Below are 22316 nucleotides of genomic sequence, written 5' to 3' on the forward strand. Positions count from 1 at the left end.
GACAGGGCTGGGTGATGGGGGGAGCATGACAGGGCTGGGTGAGGGCCGTCACTTGGACCATCACTTCACCCCTTGACCGCTGAGCTCCTCCTGTCTCTCATCCTGTCTTCGGGGCCCTACCCGGGAGCTCACTGACCACTGTCCCTCCCTTGAGCTTTGGGGGGTTGTTGGGCACCTCCACAGGCTGGCCTGCCTGTTGCCCCAGCCACAGGGCACCCCCCAGGGCAGGGCTGTCTCTGCCGGGAGCAGAGGCCTCTGGGGCCCTGGGGTGTGAGGTGTGTCAGGGAGAGCCACAGCGGGCACACACGACACCACTGGCCGGCAGGTGAGGACACAGAAGCCTGCATGGGCCAGCACCTCGCCCAGCTCCCCGCTCCTCTCCAAGGACCACCCGCCCACCCGCCGGCCGCCGCCGCCTACCTGTGCGAGCTGAGTGCGCAGCGCCGCGAGCTCCCCCTGCAGACGTGCCCGCTCAGCGCGCAGCACCGCCGTCTGCTCCTGCAGGGCGCGCCTCTCCGCGTGCGCTTCGGCCGCCTCCTGCTCGCCACTGCACTGCGGCCGCCAGAGCACCTGGGCGGGGGACACTGGGCGTGGGCCAGGGGTTGGGAGGGCCCGGGTTTCTGAGGGCAGGTTGTTCCGTCTAAGGCTGGCCCTGGCCTCAGCCGATTTTCTCCTAAACGGCGTGTCCACAGCAGACTCCTCTGTTGCAAGGGTGACTGCTGTGTGGCAAGAAATCCAGCCCCTGACTCTGCGTGGGACCCTCCAGCCTCAGTTTCCCCAGCTGTCAGAGGGGGACTGGATGGTGCCTAGGCCTCTGCAGGCCTGCACACCTGCCTTCACTGTCCCTCTAGGGCTCCCTTCATGCTGAGGGGCTGATTTTGCAAAGGACCGCAGGGCCTCTTTCCCGCAGGCCTGTTCACCGCCCCCTGGTGACAGCGTACCCTGCCCTCCTGAGAACCTCACCTGTCGCGGGCGCTCCAGCGATTCCTCGGCCTCTGGGCGCCTGTGCTCCAAGTTGGTGAGCTGCTCCTCCAGCAGCTTCCTCTTGGCCAGGCCTTGGCTGTGCCTCCTGCCCTTGTCAAGGGTCTGGCGCAGTGCGTCCAGTTGTTCCTGGTGGGAGGGGGACACACGGCCCACCTGGAGACACTGGGCATGGGGGTCTGCAGGGAAACCTCACCTCGGGCCATCTGCCTAGACCGCCCCACAGGCCCATGTAGCTGGGATGAAAACAGCAAGAACTCGGTTAAGGACAAAGCGAAGGGCATTGATCAGTGGTTGTGTCTGCAATGTAACCCCAAGGTGTGGACCCCCAGGAAGCCTGAGACAAAAGTCAGGGGGGTCTGGCCCAGCGTGGGCAAAGGCTCGGGCTTGGCAGGTTCTCTGCTATAACCGGTGGCCTCAGAGGGCACATCAGTGGCATCCCTGCCCTGTCTCCAGCCTTGGCGGCTCCGGCTGCCCTTGGGATAAGGCCTGAGGTGACCCTCTCCGAGGCTTCCAGAGCCTTGTCAGCTCAGGCCCTGCTTGCCCCTTCTGCCATCACACTGTGCGTTCTCCTGCCTCAGCTCCCACCTGGGGACACGGCTAGTCCCAAACGGAGCCCAGGAGCTCTGGAGGCCGGGAAGCTGGCATCGCCTGTGATCCCCGCGGTGTCCCTCACCCCTGCACCCTCCTCTCAGCCCCTCTGCCTTCGGCCTGTCCAAACCACCGCCATCCACTTGGGACCGGTGCCTGTCCTTCAGTTTCCTCTCTGTCCTCAGGCACTGCCCAGGACGGCCCGAGGGCGCATTTCACCTGAGTACCATCTGCCATGCCGCTGCCTTGCTCTGGGCCTGTGGCGCTTCCAGCTGCCACCAGGACACGGACCTGGGAACTTGCCACCACACAGACCTCGTACGCCTGCTGACCCCTGCCCACAGCCTCCCCACCTGGCGCCCCCGCCCTGTGGGGCCGCCTTCTCCTCCTGCTTGCAGGAATCTCAGCTCCCTGCCAGCCCAAGAAGGAGGATGGCACTGGGGGTGCCCCCTGAGCCCCAGAGCTGGCAGCTGTTGGGGCTTCAGCACCCCCAGATGCGAGAGAGCCCGCGAGGCATCCGTCCTTGGAAGCCTCTGGACTGCACGTTGGCCCGGTAAGGCCTTGGTGGGTCCCCAGCCCTCGCACCTTCCTGGGGTTTTGTGGAGAAGCGGCCAGCTCCTTCTGAGGTGGCCACACTTTGAAAACACTGTTTCTTTGGTCTGACACTTTGTTACTTTAAAAAAGGAGAAGAAGGAAGGTAACGCTTGTACCTAACATTGCGACGCTTCGCCCTTCGGTGCAGTTTTGAAAATTATAATTTTCTCTACAATTTTCCAGTACAAAAGCAGAAGTTTCCTTCAAATATGGCTCAAATATCTCATAGCAGTCTTAAGAGGTCCCAAACCTCTTGTAATGACTCAGCTTTTATGGAATTTGAATGAACCGTAATAATTGAGTGGTTCTCCTTTAATGCGCAGCCCCACGCAGCCCCAGTGAGTTGCTCTGATCTCCTGTGTCCTTTCAGCTCTAAATCCTGATGCTGTGTGAGAGGCAGGCTGGCAAAACCAACCCTGAAAACATGGGTTCAGCCTGAGTCTAAAGTAGCTGCAGGAAAGAACCCCAGCCCTGCTCCCCCAGAGCCGAGTGGAGCTGAGTGCTCAGGATGAATCTGGGTTCCAGCAGCCCCTACCCTGGAGCCTGAGCAGGGAAGAGCCTGGGCTCGGGGCCAGAACATGGGGTTCCAGTGTCAGTTTCCCCATCTGTGGCATGGGTATGGTGCAGTCTCACAGGGGCCTCGTTGGGACCAAAAGAAGGCTGGGGCCGGGCGTGGTGGCTCCTGCCTATAATCCCAGCCCTTTGGGAGGCTGAGGTGGGCGGATCACCTGAGGTCAGGAGTTTGAGACCAGCCTGGCCAACATGGTGAAACCCCGTTTCTACTTAAAATACAAAAAATTAGCCAGGCATGGTGGCACGCGCCTGTAATCTAGCTACTTGGGAGGTGGAGGCAGGAGAATCGCTTGAACCTAGGAGGCAGAGGTTGCAGTGAGCCCAGACTGCACCACTCCACTCCAGCCTGGGCAACAAAAGTGAAACTCTGTCTCAAAAAAAAAGAAGAAGAAGAAGGCTGGGAGCATGCTGTGGACCCCGGGAGGCCCCCGGGGAGGCTGTTACAAACGAAGGGCTTGCATGGAAGGCTGGGCGTGAAGGCTGGGAAATACCTGAGCATGAGCAGAAGGGGCAAAGGCCTCGTCAAGCGTCCTGCCGGCCGCAAAGGGCAGGGCAGAGCATACCACAAACACCTGCCAAATCCGTCCTTTGCGCTCTTGGAATTGGGGTCCTCAGCCTGATACCTGTTATCCACCGGGCGACCGTGGCCAATCCGGTTATCCACTGGCACGTCCCCTGGAGTCCCTGCCCTGGCGAGCTGGCCCATCCTGCCCTCAGGCCTGTCACAGCGCAATGACCTCTGGACAGTCCTCAGACACAAGGGGTCGGAGCCCTTCTTGCCACACAGTGGGACGCTGGGGCCAGACCGAGGGCGGGGTCTGTGCCAGTTTGCGGTGGCAAGGCCTCCTCTCGGCTTGGGCCTGCCCGCTGCCCGCCTCTTCTGCCAGCCCCTCCTGCTTGGACCCGACTAGCTTTATAGCCTGTTGCACTAGTCACTTTCAAAATTTTCTTGGAAAGTCTTAAATGTCTACCCTTTCCCGTCAACTTTGCAGTCAGCTTGTCCAGTATTCCTGTGAACACAACACAAGCAAATAGACAAAACCAAACCATAAAAGCAAACAACCAGCAAACAACTGACAAAGCAGGAGCACGAACAAAGACCCACCCAGAAGCCGATCACCCGCCCAAAGCCACAGCCTCGTCAGGGAGACGCCGTGAGCAATGGCAGTGGCAGAACACTCACTCATGCATTCAAATAACCCTCACACTCAAGAAGAAATAAAGATGGAAACTTCTAGAAAACTGGTAAAAAGGGAACAAACTCACATCAAAAGCTGCTGCGGCACATCCCAAACCACAGTTAGGGAAAATGGGATCATGTGAAATGCTCCCGCTGTTAAAAGAGAAAGCCCACACGTAAACAACTTACTTATTCCTTTCAAGAACTTGGAAAAATTACAACGAAAAAGATTTAAAAAGAGAGCATTGGCTGGGCGTGGTGGCTCACGCCTGTAATCCTGGCACCTTGGGAGGCCAAGGTAGATGTGTTGCTTGAGCTCAGGAGTTTGAGACCAGCCTGGGCAACATGGTTTAACACCATTTCTACAAAAAACACAAAAGTTAGCCAGATGCAGTGGCATATGCCTACAGTACCAGCTACTGAAGAGGCTGAGGTTGGAGGACCGCTGGAGCCCCGGAGGTAGAGGCTGCAGTGAGCCGGAATCACGCCATTGCACTCCAGCCTGGCAGACAGAGCCAGACCCTCAAAAGAATAAATAAAATACAAAATAAACTGAGACTGAGAATAGAGTGTTAATAGAAATAAAAGCAGAGATACATTGATTATTTGAAAACAGGAATAAAACGAACTGTTGGCAAGTCAGATTAAGGAAAAGAAACCAGCCTGGAACATGAAGGACAGAAGCAGCTGTAACTCCACGTGGAAATGAGGCACAGCGATGCGCAGAGAGCAGGTGCACCTGCCGGCAAGACCACGCTATCACAAAGATGGTGCTCAGCAAATGCATGTGCAGGTCCTTGGCGATGCGCTGGACGTGTGCGATGAGTGACATTCCCACGGGCAAAGCTGACCCGAGAAGAAATGGAAAGCGAAAACAGACCTTTGACAGAAAAGAGACTCAAAGGGAATTAAAGTGTGCTCTTTACCATGACAGGGGCTGCCGACAGGTACAGGGACGCTCAATGAACCTTTCAAGGAAAGTTATTTTGAGCGTTCCAGGTGACAGAAGAAATGGAAAGCCCACCAATTCATTTTATAAAATAATCACATTTTCTTAACACAAATAAATTTGAAAAATATGTCACCAAAAAGGAATTACAGATGCAAAAATTCTTGACAAAGCACTGAGAATAATCAATTCCGACCGTGGCTCAGTGTCCGCCTTGTGGGCCCTGCTGGCCCCAGGCTGCTCTGCTGGCTTTGGGCTTGTGTGGATCCTGGAAACTTTTAGAGCCTGTGAATGATGCTGAGTTTGGCCCCCACAGGCAGGTGAACTGCAGGGCTGGCACTGGGGACATGGGAGCTGGCGGGGTGGACGTGGCATGTGGGCACAGTGGGCGAAGGAGGCCTGGGCAAGAGTCCAAGGATGCCACGGGCTCCCCTGAGCTGTGACCGGGTGCCAATCCGAGGGTGGCAGGGTGGGCCTTTCTGAGCAGGCGTGAGGCTGTGGGTGACGCTGGGTGAGTGCCAGGCCTCCCGCCTGCTTGGCGGCCTGGCCAGCTGCTTGGGCATGGCTGCTGTGTTTGGTGCATGTCCTGGCGCCGCGGGCTGGCCCTGCACGGCTGTTCTATCGAATTCCCAGGATAGCCTTGGACACGGGAGGGATTTGCTCTCAAACAGAATCTTACTGTTTGCATAGTACAGCCTACCATTTAATTAGAAAAATATGTTTTTAATTAACTTTCTCTTGACAAACACATTGGCTTATGTGAAATGGGGAAAAACCGACCCATGAAAGTGAGAGAAGTGTGTCAAATGCAGAGCCAGAAGAGGCGCCAGACCTGCCCCGAGGGACCCCACGGCTCGGCAAGGGCGCGGGGCAGCAGGGAGTGTGGCTGTCTTCCCAGCCCCCTGGCTGGCTAGAAACGTTTCAACCCTGAGTTCTCTGCCTGGGTTTGCCAAGTGTCAAAGGCGGGGCCTCTGGTGAGGTGGTGACTTAGGTGTGTCTGAATCCAGACACCCACCACAAGGACCAATAGATGACAAAAGGTTGGGAAAAACTTGTTCTCAGAGCTGGAGACCAGGGACTTGTAGGGCTCCTGAGGGCAGATGAAATCAACTCCGCCTAAAAAAAGGTGAAATGGACACTGCCAGAATTTTAAGAAAACATTGACACCATCATGATAGAGTTTACCACGTTTCACTAAAATCCTTGAGCAAATTCTAGACCAAGCAGAAAAATGCACATGGACAAGGGTCTGATGAATATCAGAGCATCCTCTGCACTCATGTGTGGAGGCCCGAAGTGGGACTCCCCCATACCCTGGCTCAGAACGGGGAGGGCTGCGGGGAGCTACAGGGGACCACATCAGGGAAGAGGGCTGCTGTGGCTGGGGGACCCGGGGAGCCCTCCGTCCCTGCCAGGGAAGCAGCTGAGGAGGTAAGGGTGCCCCCACTGCCCCCCCACACTTCAGGAAAAGAACAGCTCTGGGGGGGGCAAAATGCCACTGCTGGCTCCCCACGCTCCCCCACAGCTCCCTGTGGCTGCGGGATCTTGGAACCCTTCTCTCTGCCTTTCCTTTGAGCCTGAAATACGTGGATGGGGACACATAAAGTCCGTAATGAGCCCTCTCCACTCCCAGCTTCGAGCAAGGCCAGAACTCCCTTCAAAGATATGCAAAGGAAAAAGCATCACAAAAGTAGCATCCGCTGGGGTTCGAGAAAATAAAGTCGATTCGAGGAAATCTCGAATTGAGGAAATCTCTAAGGAAACAGAGGAGGAAGCTGCTGACACGCATCAGAAGAGGGTAACTGGCATTCTCTGGGCGAAGCCAGGGCAGGGAGCCCGAGGTGAGAACTCCGGCTGAGCAGGCCGCCGTGGGGGCAGCAGCAGAGGCGATGAGGCAGACAGTGAGATGAGCTGAGCAGGAGTAAGACCTGAAATTCTCCTAGGACCCTGGGGAGATGGAGGTGAGGAGCAATCCAAGACCGAAGCCCGCACAGGCCCAGGGGGTCATGACGGGTGCTGAGGGTTCCCGGACAAAGGAGCAGGGGGTGACGGAGAAGGAGAAGAGGTATTTTTTTTTTTACAGTGGGAGGAACCTCTGTAGACAGAAGGTAGATTTGCTTCTGCAAGTAGGGAGGGGTTGCCAGGGCACGTAAAAATACTGAAAGGGGCCGACACGCCCGTATGTTGGTGACATTTTTGAATTTCAAAGACACGGAGGCCTCTGGCTGCCACTCTGGAAAGAGCGCTGACAAGAAAAACCCAAAGAGCCCAGAGACTCCGCACAGTTCTGGAACCTCTGCGGGGCCCAGACTCTAACGAAAACCAGGCCGCTGCAGGAGAGGCGCCCCCAGGCTCCACCCAGCAGCCAGTGGCACGGAGTTCACTGAGGCTGGCAGCACATCGCTGGGACCCCTGTGGCAGGTGCGGCCCTCGGAGGCCCCGTGAGCTCCGGCGCTGACGCCGTCCCGTGACTACGTGGCATTCACGGCCACGGGACTCTGGATGCGAGTCTGACTCTGAGTTAAGGAAAGGGCGACCACCCAGACAGGCCCCGCCCCCCCACGCAGGCCCCGCCTACCCGGACAGGCCCCGCCCAGACAGGCCGCGCCCCCCCACGCAGGCCCCACCCACCCAGACAGGCCTCCCCCACCCAGACAGGCCCCGCCCACCCACGCAGGCCCCACCCACCCAGACAGGCCTCCCCCAACCAGACAGGCCCCGCCCACCTGGACAGGCCCCGCCCACCCAGACAGGCCCCACCCACCCAGACAGGCCTCCCCCACCCAGACAGGCCCCACCCACCCGGAAGGCCCCGCCCACCCACGCAGGCCCCACCCACCCAGGCAGGCCGTTGGGTGTTGGCAGAAGGGGACAGAGAAGTGTAAGGCACGTGGAGACGTGGGCGAAGGCCCTGCCGCTGCACTGTGGCACCGTCGAGGAAGCCCCTGGCTGGGAGTGGGGGGCCCTTGGCCGACAGCCTGGAAATGAGGCTCAGCCCAGTCACGCAAGGAGCTGAACTTGCCACATGGGATGAGCCCAGATGCCCCGGAAGCACCCAGATGAGCCCAGAGACTCTTCCCTGGAGCCTCAGGTGGCCCAGCCCGCCCCATGACTGTGAGGCCGGGAGGGGAGACCCCAGTCACACATGCCAGGCTTCTCACCTACAGGTCTGGGGGCCCAAAAGTGGGGTTGTTTTAAGTCATCAGCAATTTATTGCAAAAAATAGTGCACCAGGTGTGGGCTGCTGTGGGTAGAGCGCCCTGGGGTCCACAGATATCAAGAGAAGTCCAACTCACAGGCAGGAGAGCCAGAGCCCCCGGGCAGGTTTGCAATTGGAGAGTGTCCAGAGGAGGAAGTTCTAAGAAACAAAAGTCTCAGCTTCTCGGGCACAGGTGGAAGCACTGCAGTGGGCAGGGTGGGGGGACGGGAGACAAGACCCTCAGCCTTGGTGGGTGCAGGGCGCTGTCCTGGCCCAGCCCTAAGGGGCCCTGGGCGCAAAGGCTAAGGGAAAAGGGCTGAATGAATCACTCCTGTGTGCAAGACAGGGCCAGCAGGAAAGACAGGCAGAAAGGAGGAACGTCCTATCAGCAACCTAAGGAAAAACAGCTTGCGTTACCACAAACCTTCTACACAGAACAAATTCCCCAGAAAAGGCGAAGACCCTGAGGTGGGATTGAAGCCAAAGCCAGGCCGATGACACAAAGGCTGAAAACGCAAAGACCAAAAAGTCAGAGGCCAGGAGGAGGACAGACCGCAGCCATGGGGCGTGCCGGCCTCACGGGAAGAGTTCACGGAGAAACTTCACTTTCCAAGAGAGTCAAGAAATCTAGAAGTCAGATACCCTTGGAAATAAAAGGAGACATTGACAAAAAGAGTCGCTGTCAGAAAACTCAACACATCATCCTCGGCTTTCATAAATTCCGGAACTAGCTCAAACGTGGCCTATCTGAATAACGCATTTGTAAAGATTGATTTAAAAGGTCCATTTCAGGGTCAAGCAGGGTGGCTCACGCTTGTCATCCCAGCACTTTGGGAGGCCGAGGTGAGCCGATCATTTGAGGTCAGGAGTTTGGGACCAGCCTGGTCAACATGGTAAAACCCCATCTGCACTAAAAATACAAAACATTAGCCGGGCGTGGTGGCGCGTGCCTGTAGTCCCAGCTACTCAGGAGGCTGAGGCAGGGAATCGCTTGAACCCAGGAGGCAGAGGCCGCAGTGAGCCAAGATCACGCCACTGCACTCCAGCCTGGGCAATAGAGTGAGACTCTGTCTCAAAAAATAAAGTAAAATAAAATAATAAGACAACTGTTTCAAAATGTCGTAACCTGTGAACGGAGAGCCCGTTCTGAACGCCTGTGGGCAGCACACATACGCCTATCCGTATAAATGAAGCGTGGTTCAGCTCCGCCTGCTCCAGGCCCCCCGACTTAGGTTCCCCACCGCCTGGGCATCTCGCAAGTGTGACCCCCTCCCTGGCCAGGCCGCCTGGGCCTTCCACAGGTGTCTCCAGTCCTGCCGCCCCAGCAGCTGCCACCGGAGGGGTGTTTCCGAGACGGGAATTTCCAGGCTCCTGGCTGATGAGGAACTTGCCGTCTCTGCAGCCTGGCCTCTGCTCTCTGCCCCCTCCCCTCTCCCCTGCAGGAGCCACCTCCTCAGAGGTTCAGGGCCTCCTAGGGACCCAGTGCCTGCCTGCTGGCCTGAGTGCTGACAGCCCTTTGGTGGCCTCTGAGGGCCACCAGGCTCCCAGGCTGAGCCCTGCGCAGAGCAGCACAGGCCTGCTGGGGAAGGTGACCATAGGTGGCTTCTGCACTTGACCTCTGAGCCCTCTGTGTCAACCTGCAGGGCTGACCCTCTTGACAGCGTGTCCGGGCCTCCCTCGTGGGAGGGACATTTGCAGCGGAGTGGCTCCTAGACCTCTGTGCCCAGTCCCCTCTGCATGGTGCTGGCTCCCGCTTCCCAGAATGGGTTGGGGACGCCTGGGGCGGCTGCCCTGGGCACCCTCAGCGGGGCACGCTGTTCTCTGGCCGCTGGGGCCTGCGAGGGAACACTCTGGAAAGGCCGGGTCATCCCTTGGCCTAGTCCTGACAACTATCTCAGGACATGCTGGGGGCTGCTTGGACCCGTGGGCTGGGCTGGGCTGGGCCCGGGCTCCCCATCAGCACTGAGGACCGAGGCTGGGCCAGACTCCATCCCCCCCTGCCTGGCTGTTCCCTTTCCAGGCCCACCTCAGACCCAGCAGCCACCTCCCCAGCAGAAAGCCTGGCGCGCAGGGACAAAGACCTCAGCCCTTTCTGTGCCTGAATGACGTAGGGTGAAAAGTGGTCTTGGAGCAGCACGGTGACCCCGGACAGAGCCCCAAGGCCAGGCCAGGGCCACCCCTATGCCTGCCAGTGTGGCCTCAAGAGAAGGAAGGGCCTAGACTTGGGGCTTTGCCCCCCACTTGCTGTGTCCCCAGGACCAAGTCCTCAGTGTCCCCAATCTGTAACACAACGGCTAGAACTACCTTAAAGACACCTCTGCTAGAGACAGGTCCAGTCCTGATGGCCCCAAAGCCACCTGCCACGACCCAACCTGCACCTCTGCCCAGGGCCCTGCCTGGCTGGCCACTGGCCCCAGGCCTGAACATCCACAGACGCCCTTGCGGACCCCTCTCACCCCCTCCTGGCCCTGTGGACTCCCTGCAGGGTGTGAGGGTGACCGACAGGCCTTGTTCTTACGCCGCACCTGCCCCCCCTCCCCCGCCGCCTCCCCACCTGCAGCCGCCGCTTCTCCCGGCCTGCCACACGCATGCTCGCCAGGTGCTCCAACTCCAGCCTGCCCAGTGCCTCCTTCTGCAGGGCTCTCGCTGCCCGGGCACTGCCCAGCACACCCTCCACCTGGCGCCGGCCTGTGGGGCAAGCAGGGTGGCTTGAGGGGCTCCCACGCCCCTCCCAGGTCACAGGCAGGCAACTCCGCAGACTTGAGTGACTGGCACCCAGGTGGGGCAGGGTCTGTCCTCGCCGCTCGAGGGTCCTGGGCTGGCCTGGGGTCCCCGCTTCCCGTGTCTGGACTCTGACCTCCTCCCTGCTCATCCTTCCCTCCTGCCTCTTTCCTTTTTTTTTCTTTTTTTAAGAGACAGGGTTTCACCACGTGGGTCAGGCTGGTCTCCAACTCCCGACCTCAGGTGATCCGCCTGCCTTGGCCTCCCAAAGTGCTGGGATGACAGGTGTGAGCCACCGCGCCTGGCTGCCTCCTTCCTTTAACTGAGGGGGCACTAAGTGGAGAAACTCGTGCGTGAGACGCAGTGGGGGGCAGTGGGGAGGGACCTCTCTGAGGGGTTGGCAAGAGGCAGGGCCTGCATGGGGAGAGCCATGTGGCTACCTGGGGTAGCGGCTGCCAGGAAGAGGGCACGGCCCAGGCAAAGGCCCCTGGTGGGAACTGCAGGAGGCCAGGGCGGGGCAGGGGCTGCCGAGGACACTGGGGCTGGGTGGACCAGGAAGGCCTTGAGGGGCCTGTGGATGCCATTCCTCTGTGCTGGGGAAGTTGCTGCTGAGAAAGCTCTGATACCAAGCGCGGGCCCCGCCTCCCCAGGCCTGGTGGCTTGGGTACTGCCATAGGGGCCGAAAGCTTGCAGCTGGCCGCCGTGGGGACACTGTGGTTCCACCCTCACAGCCGCTCCCACAGTGGGTGGGGTGGGGAAGGCAGGTCACCTTCCTGGGCCTCGGCCAGGGCTTTCTGTAGCTGCCCCACGTGGCTCTGGGCCCGGGCACACCTGCACTCTGCCTCACTCAGCCGGCTGCTCAGGGTCGCCATCTGGACGCGAGAGTCGTCCTGGGAGGAAGGACTGAGGTCAGTGGGGGCTGCCCAGCGGGCGGGTGGAGGGCCAAGGTGTCTGCTAGAGGGTGAACGTGTGCAGGGCAGGGTAGCAGGTGGCATGGCAGTGGGCTCGGGGAAGGTGGGCACACTGGGAAGCTGAGCTGACCTGCAGGCCTGGGGAGGGGAGGGGTCCAGTGGGGCTGGGCCTTCAGGACCCAGGTTTCAGGTACAGGTGTGGCGTGGAGAGCTGGCAGGTGGTGGCCCACAGCCTGTGGTCACAGGGACTGGCAGGGGCTGCCCTGGCAGCATTTGGGGCTGAGTGCCGATGGGACCTTGCTCCCCAGGGCAGACACGAAGGGAGCGGGTATGCACGGACCCCAGCCAGGGCTCAAGGCCTGCCTCTGTCTTTCCCACAGCCCTGCCCATGGGAGTCCCCTGCCCATCGTCACCCAGCGAGCTGGAAGGGGGCCGCTCATGGGTGGTTCTGTGGGAGCCCTAAAGCCAGGAGCAGCCACTGGGGAGCTTGGGCCCCAGGAGTGGACTTTGGGAGCACTGAGGAGAGCTTGCTGGCTCTGTCCTGCAGGGGACGGCACGGATTGTAGAATGCCCTGGCCTGGGCCCTGGTGGGTGTCGCAGGAGGGCCTGGCTCCAGGGGCTTTTCAGCCTGGTCTGAGGAAGGGGGTGGCCTGCAGCCACCCAAGGCACTTGGGTTTGGGGGACACGGTGGTACCAGCGTTTATCACAACAAACAGGACAGCCTGGACCTTGAGACCCCGGGACGCGCGGGTGGGTGGACAGCAGGTCTAAGGTGGTCTGTGGGTGGGAGGCCCCGGCCCCCGTTACCCGCTCCCGCTGGGCTTCTCGGAGCTTCCGCACAAAGTCCTGTAGGACGTCCTTCACAGTGTCCACATCCAGGAGCTCAGAGCTGCGGCCTCCGGGTGTGGGCGAGGGCCGTCGGAGGGGTGAGTGGGGCCTGGCTCGGCTGCTGGCACCCTCTCGCCCAGGGAGAGCCTGGGAGCCGTTGGAGCCTGCGGGAGGTGACAGCGGAGAGGTCATAGACAGGGACACAGCGACAGAGCACGCCCATGCCCCTTCCTCTCTGCTGCTCCAGCCATGGGAGCTTGGGGGGCTGGCCACAGGCCCCTACAATTGCCAGTCCGGGTCACTCGCTGATCAGCTGTGAGGCCTGAAAGTGGGGTGGCCAGGCCAGGGACTGAGCAGGGACAGGGGCTTGCCTGCCGCCACGGAGGACTCTGACCTTGGGTGGGGGAACCGGGCTGCTCCGGGGAGGCCCATGGGCTCTGTCCCTGGAGCCCCAGGCCACGGCGGAATGCGGAGCAGAGCCGGCGCAGCTGGGCCTCTGCCCCCTGCCTCGCACACTGGGCCTGGGTAAGCTCCTGCTCCAGGCTGTGGATCTGCTGACAGGCCTGGTCCAGGCGAGCCTGGAGAGCATCGGCCACAGCGCTGGCTTGCTGCAGCTTCCTGGTGACGCTGTGCAGCTCTGCCCCGCAGCTGTCATGGAGGTGCTCCTGGAGCCGCTGTCCGCGGGCCTCACAGATGGCCTCCACCTCGGCCAACTTCCTCTGCAGCCCCAGGACCTGTCGGAGGGTCGTTTGGGGGAGCGCCCGTGGGAGACGGTGAGGAAGTGGGTGGGCCTGGGCCTCCCTCTGCCCCCCCCGCCCAGCGCCTTCCCTTTGGCCACTGGCGGCCCTCCCACCTCCTCCCGGGCACCCGCGCGCCCGGCCTCCGCCCCGGCCGCCTGCCTCCGCAGCTCCAGCACCTCCTGCGAGCGTCGCCCCTGCAGCTCCTGGGCCTCTCTGCACCTGCTCTGGTTCTCGGCCATCAGCGTCCTCACCTGGAAGCACCGGGCCGCACTGATGGGATCACTGGTCTCTGCCCAGGCAGCCTCCCTGCCTCCTGCCTCCACTCACAAGTTCCTTGAGGGCAGCTGGCCACACTCAGGGAGGCTTGGGCTAAGGTTCCTCCAAAGGACCTCGTCCCAGGAGCCACCACCCTCAGCCATGGCGCAGACCCCTACCTGGCACCTCCTCTGAGAACCTGGGACAAGGAGGAGTCTCAGGAAGGGCGGGTTGGGCCCTGATTAGGGAGTGTGGGCACTGGCTGGGTGCACTGGAGCCAACTGCCCTGAGGCTGCCTCGACAGGAGGGAGCCAGGCCTCGCGGAGACCCGGCTCTCCAGCACCCAGTCCTGCAGAGGCCGGGCTGCCCCCCCAGCCTGTCTGAGCCCCGAGTGCCGTGGAAAGGCATCACATTCAGAGACCGTGCTGCTGTGCTCGGCCCTTCCCCCTCCCCAAGCCTTCCTGTTTCTGTCCTCTCCAGTCCTGCCATCTGTACCCCGCAGGGACAGACCCAACCAGGGGCCCTGTGAACTTGAGAAGGGGGTGGCCCCAAGTCTGGGGACAGAGTGACTCAAAGGTAGCTGCAAGGCCAGGTCTGGGGGCTCCTGCACTGCAGCTGGGGGGGCCCTGGGACGCACCAGGCGGGAGGTGCCTGGTTGGATGTTGACCCTTCCGGCCGCCTACCTGTCTGTGGAGCTCCTGGAGCTCCTGGCGGGTGTCCCCCCGCGCCTGCTCCAGCTCCCACAGGCGGGCCCGCAGTGCGCTGGCCTCCCGCTGCGCCGCCGCCCATGCCTCCTCCAGGACCAGCAGCTTCTGCTCCTTCTCGTCCTTGGACCGCTTAAAACTGAAAAGGGTGCCACCGTCTGGTGTGCCCGTACCCCCTGGGGGCGGCACTGCTGCCCAGCAGGCCTCTGCTGCTCCACTGAGGCACCGACCCCAGTCTGGACTCTCGGTGTCCCCAAAACCCGCCTCTGCAGGGCTCCCTGTCACCTTCTGGACACATGTCCACCCGTGTCCCAGTGCCCAGCTGCATGGCCCCTGTGCACCATTTACCTCTTCAGCCCCTCCTCACCTCATCCTTCCCCACTTCTCCCTCTCCCTCACGTGCGCAGACACTCAACATCCAGCCCAGTTTGGCACCTCTGCTGCCTGCTGTGAGGGCTGCCGTCCGGCCCAGCTGCCCCACAGGGGCCTTTCTGGAGCCCCAGCCAGGCTCTTGGCCTCCCTCTGCTCCCCAGCCTGGCACCACCTCTGGGAGGTCACCTGTGACCTGTCTTCCTGCTGATGGGAACTTCCTGTGGGCAGGGTCAGGTGTGTCCATATCCCCAGCCACCCTTGCACGGGCCAGCACTGCAGACCCCTTGGACCAGGCAGCAGGAGGCCTGCTTGGCATGTCTACCCACCATCAGTGGGGCCAAATCAATGGGACGCCCCTGCCTAGTCCCCTCACCCAATCCTCCCTGCAGCCTGGGTGGGCAGTGGGCTGCAGGGACCCCGGCGGCTCCGGGATGGCTGCCGTACCTGGCCTTCTCCTGCTCAGCCCTGCAGACGGCGGCCCACAGCTCGCTGTTGGACCGCAACAGTACATCCTTCTCTCGGGCCTTGTCACCCAGCGCCTGGCGGGCCTCCTCCCGGCTCTCCTGGACGGCCTGCAGCTCCTGGCGTAGTGTGGCCAACCCCTCCTGAGCCATGGTCAGCTGTGCCCGCAGCCTCTCAGCCTGGGGAGGAGCATGCAGCTCTGGCAGCCAGCTGGGGACTGAGCTCCAGGGCGAGGCACAGGGGCCCTGCCAGCGTGGTCCTCCCGCACTGTGCTCACCCCATGGAGCCACCAATCCCTACTGCTGTGGAGGCTGTGGGGCGGCTCCAGGGGCTGGGGCAGGGCCAGCCCAAGAGCCCAGCAGACCCCACCTTGACCCCCTGGGTCCGTCCCCATGCTGTGGCCTCCCTGGACCCTGGGACATTGACCACTGGCCGGCAAGGCCTGCTTGGGACGCGGCTTAGCACACGTGTCTGCACTGTCATTGCCCACATTCAGCTGCCCCTGCCTGGGGCCCCCCCACCTCCCGCCCCCAGTGTCCCGTCCTCTCTTTAGGTGACAGTGTGGTGCCCAGGCCGCTGCCTGTCCTGGTGTGGACAGCAACCTTGGCAGGCAGGCTGGGCGCGGACCCTGGCACAGGGACCCCGGCACAGTGGGGCTCACCCACTCCCTCAGCCCAGCCCTTCTTCCCCATTGGCATGGGAGGCAGTGGGAGAGGGGTCTCTGGCGATGGGGACAGTGGGAGGAGGGTCTCTGGCGATGGGGGGGCACAGTGAGGGGAGGATCTTGGTTCCCTGCTCTGGACACCAGGCATCTCATGGTGGCCGGGAGAGCCCAGGGCTGGGGTCTGGAAGACAGTTGCAGCCCAGCGGAAAGGCTCCCCCTGCGCCTACGCTCTGGGTGACGACTTACTGGGGTTTGGCCCTGGCCCCCAGTCTCTTGCCTCCCAGGTCTGAGCTCTGGGCCTGACCAAAAACCCTGGAGAGGACTCCATGCTGGCTCTGGCATGTCCCAGGGGAGGAGGGGGAGCCGGCGGGGCATGCCCAGGGAGGGAAGACACAGAGACTCCGTGATGTCAAGTTGCCGGCTTGCCAAAAACAAAACCCTCTTTGCTGGCTGTTTTCACGGGATACTGTCCAGGCCCCCGGCCGGCCTGGCTCTTGAGGCTGCCGCTGTGATTGTTGTTCTGTTTTTGGGAAGGGCCAGAGCCTCCCCTCTGCTCCCCTCCACCCCCACACGTGGGAGCCCTGACCGTGCTGAGCATTTTCCGCAGAGCTCAGCAGAAACGGGCCCAGAAGGTCAAGGACCAGCAAAAGGGCCCATGCATCATAAGAGAAGCTGTTTTCATTTCCCAGGGCAGTGGAGGTGAAAACAAGCAAAACAAATGGGGGGAGGGGGAGGGCCCCGGAGGGGGAGGGGGAGGAGGAGGGCCCCAGAGGGTGAGGGTGAGGGTGAGGGTGAGGGTGAGGGTGAGGGTGAGGGTGAGGGGCCCGGAGGGGGAGGGGGAGGGTGCTGGAGGGGGCGGGGGAGGGTGAGGGCCCTGGAGGGGGAGGGGAGGGTGCTGGAGGGGGAGGGGGAGGGCCCCCACACTCCCCCACCGCTCCCCCCCTCCTGAGAACAGCCATCCCTTTCACAGGAATTTTACAGCCAAATCACTTAATGTGATTATAATAATTATTTCTTTACTAGAAATTGTATAAACGGCCTCTTTAAAAATCTCCTGCAGCGAGGCCGCTCCAGAGCCCTGCAGGGAGGGGCTGTGGAGGGAAAGCCGGGGAGGGACGGGTGAGTGTGGCTGTGCGTGTGCATGTGTGAGGCAGAGCGCGTGCAGGTGTCAACTCTGTGTGTGGTGTGTGTACGTGTGTGTGCGTGTGCGTATGTGTGTATGCCTGTGCAGGCCCTACGTATGTGCATGTGTGTGTCTGCATGTGTGTGCGTGTGAGTGTGCATGAGTGTGTGAGTATACGCGCGTGTGTGCACGTGAGTGTGCATGTGAGTATGTGCATGTGAGTGTGCATGAGTATATGCATGTGTGTGCATGTGCATGTGAGTATATGTGAGTATGTGTGCATGTGTGTGTGTGTGTGTATGTGTGAGTGGATGTGCATGAGTGTGCATGTGTGTGTGCGTGTGTGCGAGTGTGCGTGTGTGCGTGTGAATGTGTGCACGTGAGTATGTGTATGTGCGTGTGTGCTTGCTGCGTGTTTGTGTACACGCCTGTGTGCACTGTGTGGTTCCGTGATTCCAGTGTGAGGGTTGTGTGGACGTGAGTGCATGTGCGTGCGTTCGTGTGTGTGCATTCAGTGTGTGTGTGCGTTTATCATGTGTGTGCTTTCAGCACGTGCGTGCCACTGTGTGTGGCGTGTGCACAGGTGTGTGTGGTCTCACTGTGCTCGTGTGTGATGTGGATCCACACGTGTGCACACGTGTGTGGGCCTTAGCCAGGATCTGAGCCTGAAGTTCCTCCAGCTTAAAGGCTGTGAAAAATGTTACGGTTTCCATGGTGACCCCGGGCCGGCCTGGCGCCGGACAGGCTGGGCTTGCTGTTCTGTGAGATTGCTCCTCCGTCCCCATCACCATCCTCACCTTTCAGCCCCCACTCCCTATCTGGGCGCCGGGCTCAGGGAGCCCCAACTCCCTTCCGGGCACTGCTGCCCTGAAAGCCTGACCTTCTGTGAGGCGTGCGCTCCCTTCCTTGAGGCCCGCAGAACCGCGGCGCCCCATCCCCCCCCCCGCCCCTGTTGCCGCAGTTTTGAAATCTCCTCTTGCTTCCCGGTGTGGTTGCTGACCAGGCCTGACTTTGAAATCTGTTGAAAGGAGACCTTTCTCCTCGGGGCCAGTGTAAACAGCTGCTCATGTTAAATCACGTTCTCTTCCTCTCTCCGCCCCGCCTCTTGTGTGTGCCTGGGGAGGGCTGAGCCCCTCTCCCCACTCTGCCCTGCTGGCCGCCCGGCACCAGGTCAGCTGCACAGCCCCCAGCCTTGGCAAGACGCCCGGTCCCCAGGGGCCCCGCTGGGGCTGCAGCTGACCCTCCCCTCCTCCAGCCCAGTCCCTGTGCCCTCCTGCCCTCGCCACACACAGGTGTCCCCCTGTCCCACCAACCCCCTCAGGAACGCCTCTGCCATCTGCCTGCCTGCTGAGCCCAGGACAAGCAGGGGGCCCCTCCTGCCCCCTGCCCATGACTGTTCCCCACCCCACATCACCATCACGTGGCTCCTGGGTGCCTCCATATCAACCTTGGGGCCTTGGCCAGGCCCAGGGCCACCCTGCAACCTCCAGTGACCCCTACTTCTTTTCTTGCCCACTGCCCCAAATCCAGCCTCCCCCCATCCTAGTGCCCAGCGCAGTGCAGTCCATGCCCCCTGCTGTGTGGGCAGAGCCCAGCTTGTCTGGGGCCTCCCCTTGCCTCAGTGGATGGCACAGTGGATCTCCTGGCCAAGGGTCCGGCTTCCCCTTTGCCCCAGGTCACATCCGTCTCCCGGGAAGGCTTTGGGAGCCAGGCCCTCCTGACTCCACTTTCTTAACTGTATGTGGAAGGGGCTGGCTGGACTCCGGAGCCTTTGGCTGTGTGGCTCTGGCCGCCCCTTTACATGCTGGCCCTCCCAGCGGCAGGCATGCCCCACCCGTGCCCCGGGATACAGCCAGTGTGCCAGGCACCTTCCCAGGACACGCAGGGCAGCCTGTGGAGAGCTCCCCACCTGCCCAGCTGGAACCCAGACTCAGCCAAGTCCACTTTCACCCCAAGTCAAACTCACCCCTTCAGGGGGCTTAGAAATGACGCCTTCTTTCCCTGAAAACCAGCGTCAGCTTCTCTCAGCGGATGGCCCGGGCCGGGCCCCGTTTCATCTGCTCTAGGAGCCTGCGCTTGGCTTAGTGCCTGGTGTGAGGCCCCTCGATCACGAGCCCTGTGGCTGCCTTTTACTACCCTCAGGGGCCAAGCTGCCCTCCTCCACTGCATGGCCTCACTTCTTCCTGACACCCCACTCTCACGCTCCCCTGTCTCAGACCCTCAGGGGCCAAGCTGCCCTCCTCCACCGCACGGCCTCACTTCTTCCTGACACCCCACTCTCACGCTCCCCTGTCTCAGACCCTCAGGGGCCAAGCTGCCCTCCTCCACCCCACGGCCTCACTTCCTCCTGACACCCCACTCTCACGCTCCCCTGTCTCAGACCCTCAGGGGCCAAGCTGCCCTCCTCCACCGCACGGCCTCACTTCCTCCTGACACCCCACTCTCACGCTCCCCTGTCTCAGACCCTCAGGGGCCAAGCTGCCCTCCTCCACCTCACGGCCTCACTTCCTCCTGACACCCCACTCTCACGCTCCCCTGTCTCAGAACCTGCTCCGCTGTCTTCTCGCGGCTGCCACCCCCGAGCCCCAGCCCTGCCCCTCACCTCTCTCTTCACTTGGCCTCGCTCAGCCGCCAGGTCCCGGAGGCGCTCACGCAGGGCCGTGGTCTCCGTCTGATGGGCTGCGATGGCATCCTCAAACTGGGCCTGGAGGGCCTTCAGCTCCTCCGTCGTGGCGCTGACAGTGGCCTGGGGGCAGCAGGGAGCCCACAGTGGCTCCAGGGAGCCAGGCCCTTGGCAGTGGGGGTGAGGTAAGGCCAGGACCCGCGAGCGGGAGGAGCTGCCGTGGCCGGGGGAGGAGCTGGGCCCTGCTGACCGTCATGCAAGTCCCGGGCACTGGCCCTCAGTGTCCTAAACTGTCAACAGGCTGGTGGGATGAGGGGAAGTTCACGGTCCCTGCCAGCTGTGATGTGTGAGTGCCCACAGATGCACCAGGAGGCAGCCCCTCAGCTCAGCCTGCACCCTGGGGCAGGGCCCACCCCTGCCGGGCCCACCACACACGCGGGGCCCTACCCTCCATTTGGGACTGAGTTCAGGGGAGTCTGGACCCCGTCGCCCACACCCCCAGGGTGTCCTCTCAGGAAGCGTACAGGCCTCAGGGCAGTGTGACCAGCAGAGATCCTCGGACCAAGAGGCCCCAGGCTCGACCTGTGGCCCCCTGTTCATGGACAAATGCCACCCTCTTCACCCCAAGCCCCGGGCCCCTCGGGTCCCAACCCTGCTTCCTCTCAAGGCCCTCCCCACCGCACCCTGCCCAGGTTGGGGCAGCAGGGCAGATGGGGCTCAGGGTGGCCTCAGCTTCCTGGGTCTCAGTGTCCTCAGTATGAGATATCAGAGCCCTGCCCTGGTCAGGTTCCACACCCGTGGGTTTGGGGCACTGGACCAAGCCTCCGGGCAGCAGCAGCCGGCTCCCTCCAGAGCTGGCTCTGTGTTCCCTCGGGCATAGGTGCCCCACCTGCCCACATGGATCCTGCTGGGGTGGGGGTTCCTGCAGCCTGTGCCACCCGCTCTTGGGAAAGGAGCCCTCTGTCCTCATTCTCCACCGCCCCCTGCAGACCCTCTGGACGGACTAGGGTCATCCTGGGTGAGCAGGCTCTGTGCCTCTGTGTGCTTCAGCACTGCCAGTGACTGGTGCTCCTGACGCCTGGCTGCAGGACCCCTGTGAGGGCCTCGGGGACAGGGCACAGGCCGGAGCCGCTGGGTGGTGACTCAGCCTGGGGGCGCACGCTCTCCTGTCATCTGGCGCCGGGCGCTCCTTGGCCGGCATTCCTCTCTCTGGCTCCTTTCAACAGTTTTAATTTCCATTTTCTGGGCTGAGGTGGCAAAGGAACCCTTAGCGAGCTCCCCAGGGAGCCCGGCTGGCTGGCAGGCCTGGTCCTGGTCCGGGGGAGACTCAGGGCCAGGGCAAGAGGAGGCTTCAGAAGCCAGCACTGGCTCCAGAGGAGGCCCCTCTGTGAGCTAGAGGCGTCAGCTCGCAGGACCCCAGGAGGCCTTTCCTGGTTCCCTGCCCACAGGGTGGAGCCGAGGGAGCTGCTGGGCGAGAGGTCAGGAGGAGGGAGAGGCACAGTCACAGGCCCGATGCCAAGCTTGGTCCTCCCGGGCCTCAGGGGCAGGATCAGAGCAGGGTGGGGCTCCCCTGGCTGCTGGGTGCTCCTCTGGGCAGCCCTGCTTGGAGGGACCAGGAATCCGCGTGGTGGCGTCAGGAGGTGAAGCAACATCCAGCACCTGCCTCCTCATTGCGGTGCCCCTCCCGCTGCGCAGCGCCCTGGGGGCCACCTGGGGACCCGGCGCAAGCCCTCCATCCTGGCTCTGAGTCACTGAGCGCCTCCCAAGGCCCTGCTGCTTGGGTGCCCTGGCCCCCACTAGGCAGCCTCCGCTTGCCTCGGTGCAGCCAGGGAGAAGGATTCCTGTTCAGGACGGGCACAGAAGGGGCCTTGTCCCGGGCCTGGCACCACGGCCTGTGTTCTATTCTCTGCCCCCTGGGCCATGCTTTCAACACCAGTCAGGTAGGTATCTAACCCTGTGTCCTTGCCAGGGACGGGGAGGAAAAGGATCGCCTGAATTTAAAATAAGCCAACAAGCACCAGAATGAATGGCCTCATCACCAGACAGCCGGGAGCTGGAAGCACAGAGGCAGGAGGCCGGTGTGGGCCCAGCTGACAGGGTGTGTGCAGTCACCAAGAGCAGAGAGGTGCCGGAGCTGGGGTCGATGGTCAGCCTCGCCCTCGATCCCACCGGCTCCTGGCAAGAGAGGAGCTGGGTCTGGTGCCTCTAGCCCATTCCCTCCCTGCCCAGGGCACCTCGCACCTGTGTCTGTTCAGGGCCAGTCCCGTGCCACCCAGGACAGCAGTCCGACCGCACACAGACAGCCCCTCCTTGAACTCCCCGGGCCTTGGAGGCCCTGCTGAGGCTCCCCCATCCATGTCCAATCCTGGGGTCTGGCCACTCCCCGCTGTGACCCGGGCCCCCATCCATGTCCTATTGGTGGGCTCTGACCACCCCCCGCCCGTGAGCCGGGTCCCCACCCATGCCTATCACGGGGCTCCGGTCACTCCCTATGAGCCCTTCCCAGTCTCTTCATCTCCCATGTGGGACCTGGTGCCATGTCACAGATGGGCTGAAGCCTTGGTGTTCTGCAAGCAACAACAGTGGATGCCCAGCCTTGCCCAGGCCCGAGTCCTCCTCCCAGAGTCCTCATCCCCAAAACTTCCCTCCTCAAAGCCCCCCTCCCCAGACCGTTCCTCCCCAGAGTCCTCATCCCAGAGTCCTCTTCCCCAGAGCCCTCCTTCCCAGAGTCTTCTTCCCTACAGCCCTCCTCCCCAGAGCCCTCCTCCCTACAGCCCTCCTCCCCAGAGTCCTCCTTCCCAGAGTCCTCCTTCCTACAGCCCTCCTCCCCAGAGCCCTCCTCCCCA

General features: G+C 62.0%; 1 protein-coding gene across 1 annotated transcript in view; it reads right to left on the reverse strand.

Annotated features, from left to right (window-relative positions):
* CROCC2 (ciliary rootlet coiled-coil, rootletin family member 2) overlaps nt 1–22316 on the reverse strand; it is an 80892-nt gene that overhangs the window by 8048 nt on the left and 50528 nt on the right. The window contains exons 20-28 of the mRNA XM_037732208.1: nt 19450–19593; nt 15043–15239; nt 14206–14365; nt 13381–13518; nt 12922–13261; nt 12507–12691; nt 11558–11678; nt 10622–10755; nt 964–1110 (exon numbers count right to left, since the gene is read on the reverse strand). Coding sequence (XP_037588136.1) covers nt 964–1110; nt 10622–10755; nt 11558–11678; nt 12507–12691; nt 12922–13261; nt 13381–13518; nt 14206–14365; nt 15043–15239; nt 19450–19593 — 1566 coding nt within the window. The remainder of the gene's footprint in view (nt 1–963; nt 1111–10621; nt 10756–11557; nt 11679–12506; nt 12692–12921; nt 13262–13380; nt 13519–14205; nt 14366–15042; nt 15240–19449; nt 19594–22316) is intronic.

This window comes from Cebus imitator, unplaced genomic scaffold (assembly GCF_001604975.1).
Source record: "Cebus imitator isolate Cc_AM_T3 unplaced genomic scaffold, Cebus_imitator-1.0 Scaffold443, whole genome shotgun sequence".
NCBI lineage: Eukaryota > Metazoa > Chordata > Mammalia > Primates > Cebidae > Cebus > Cebus imitator.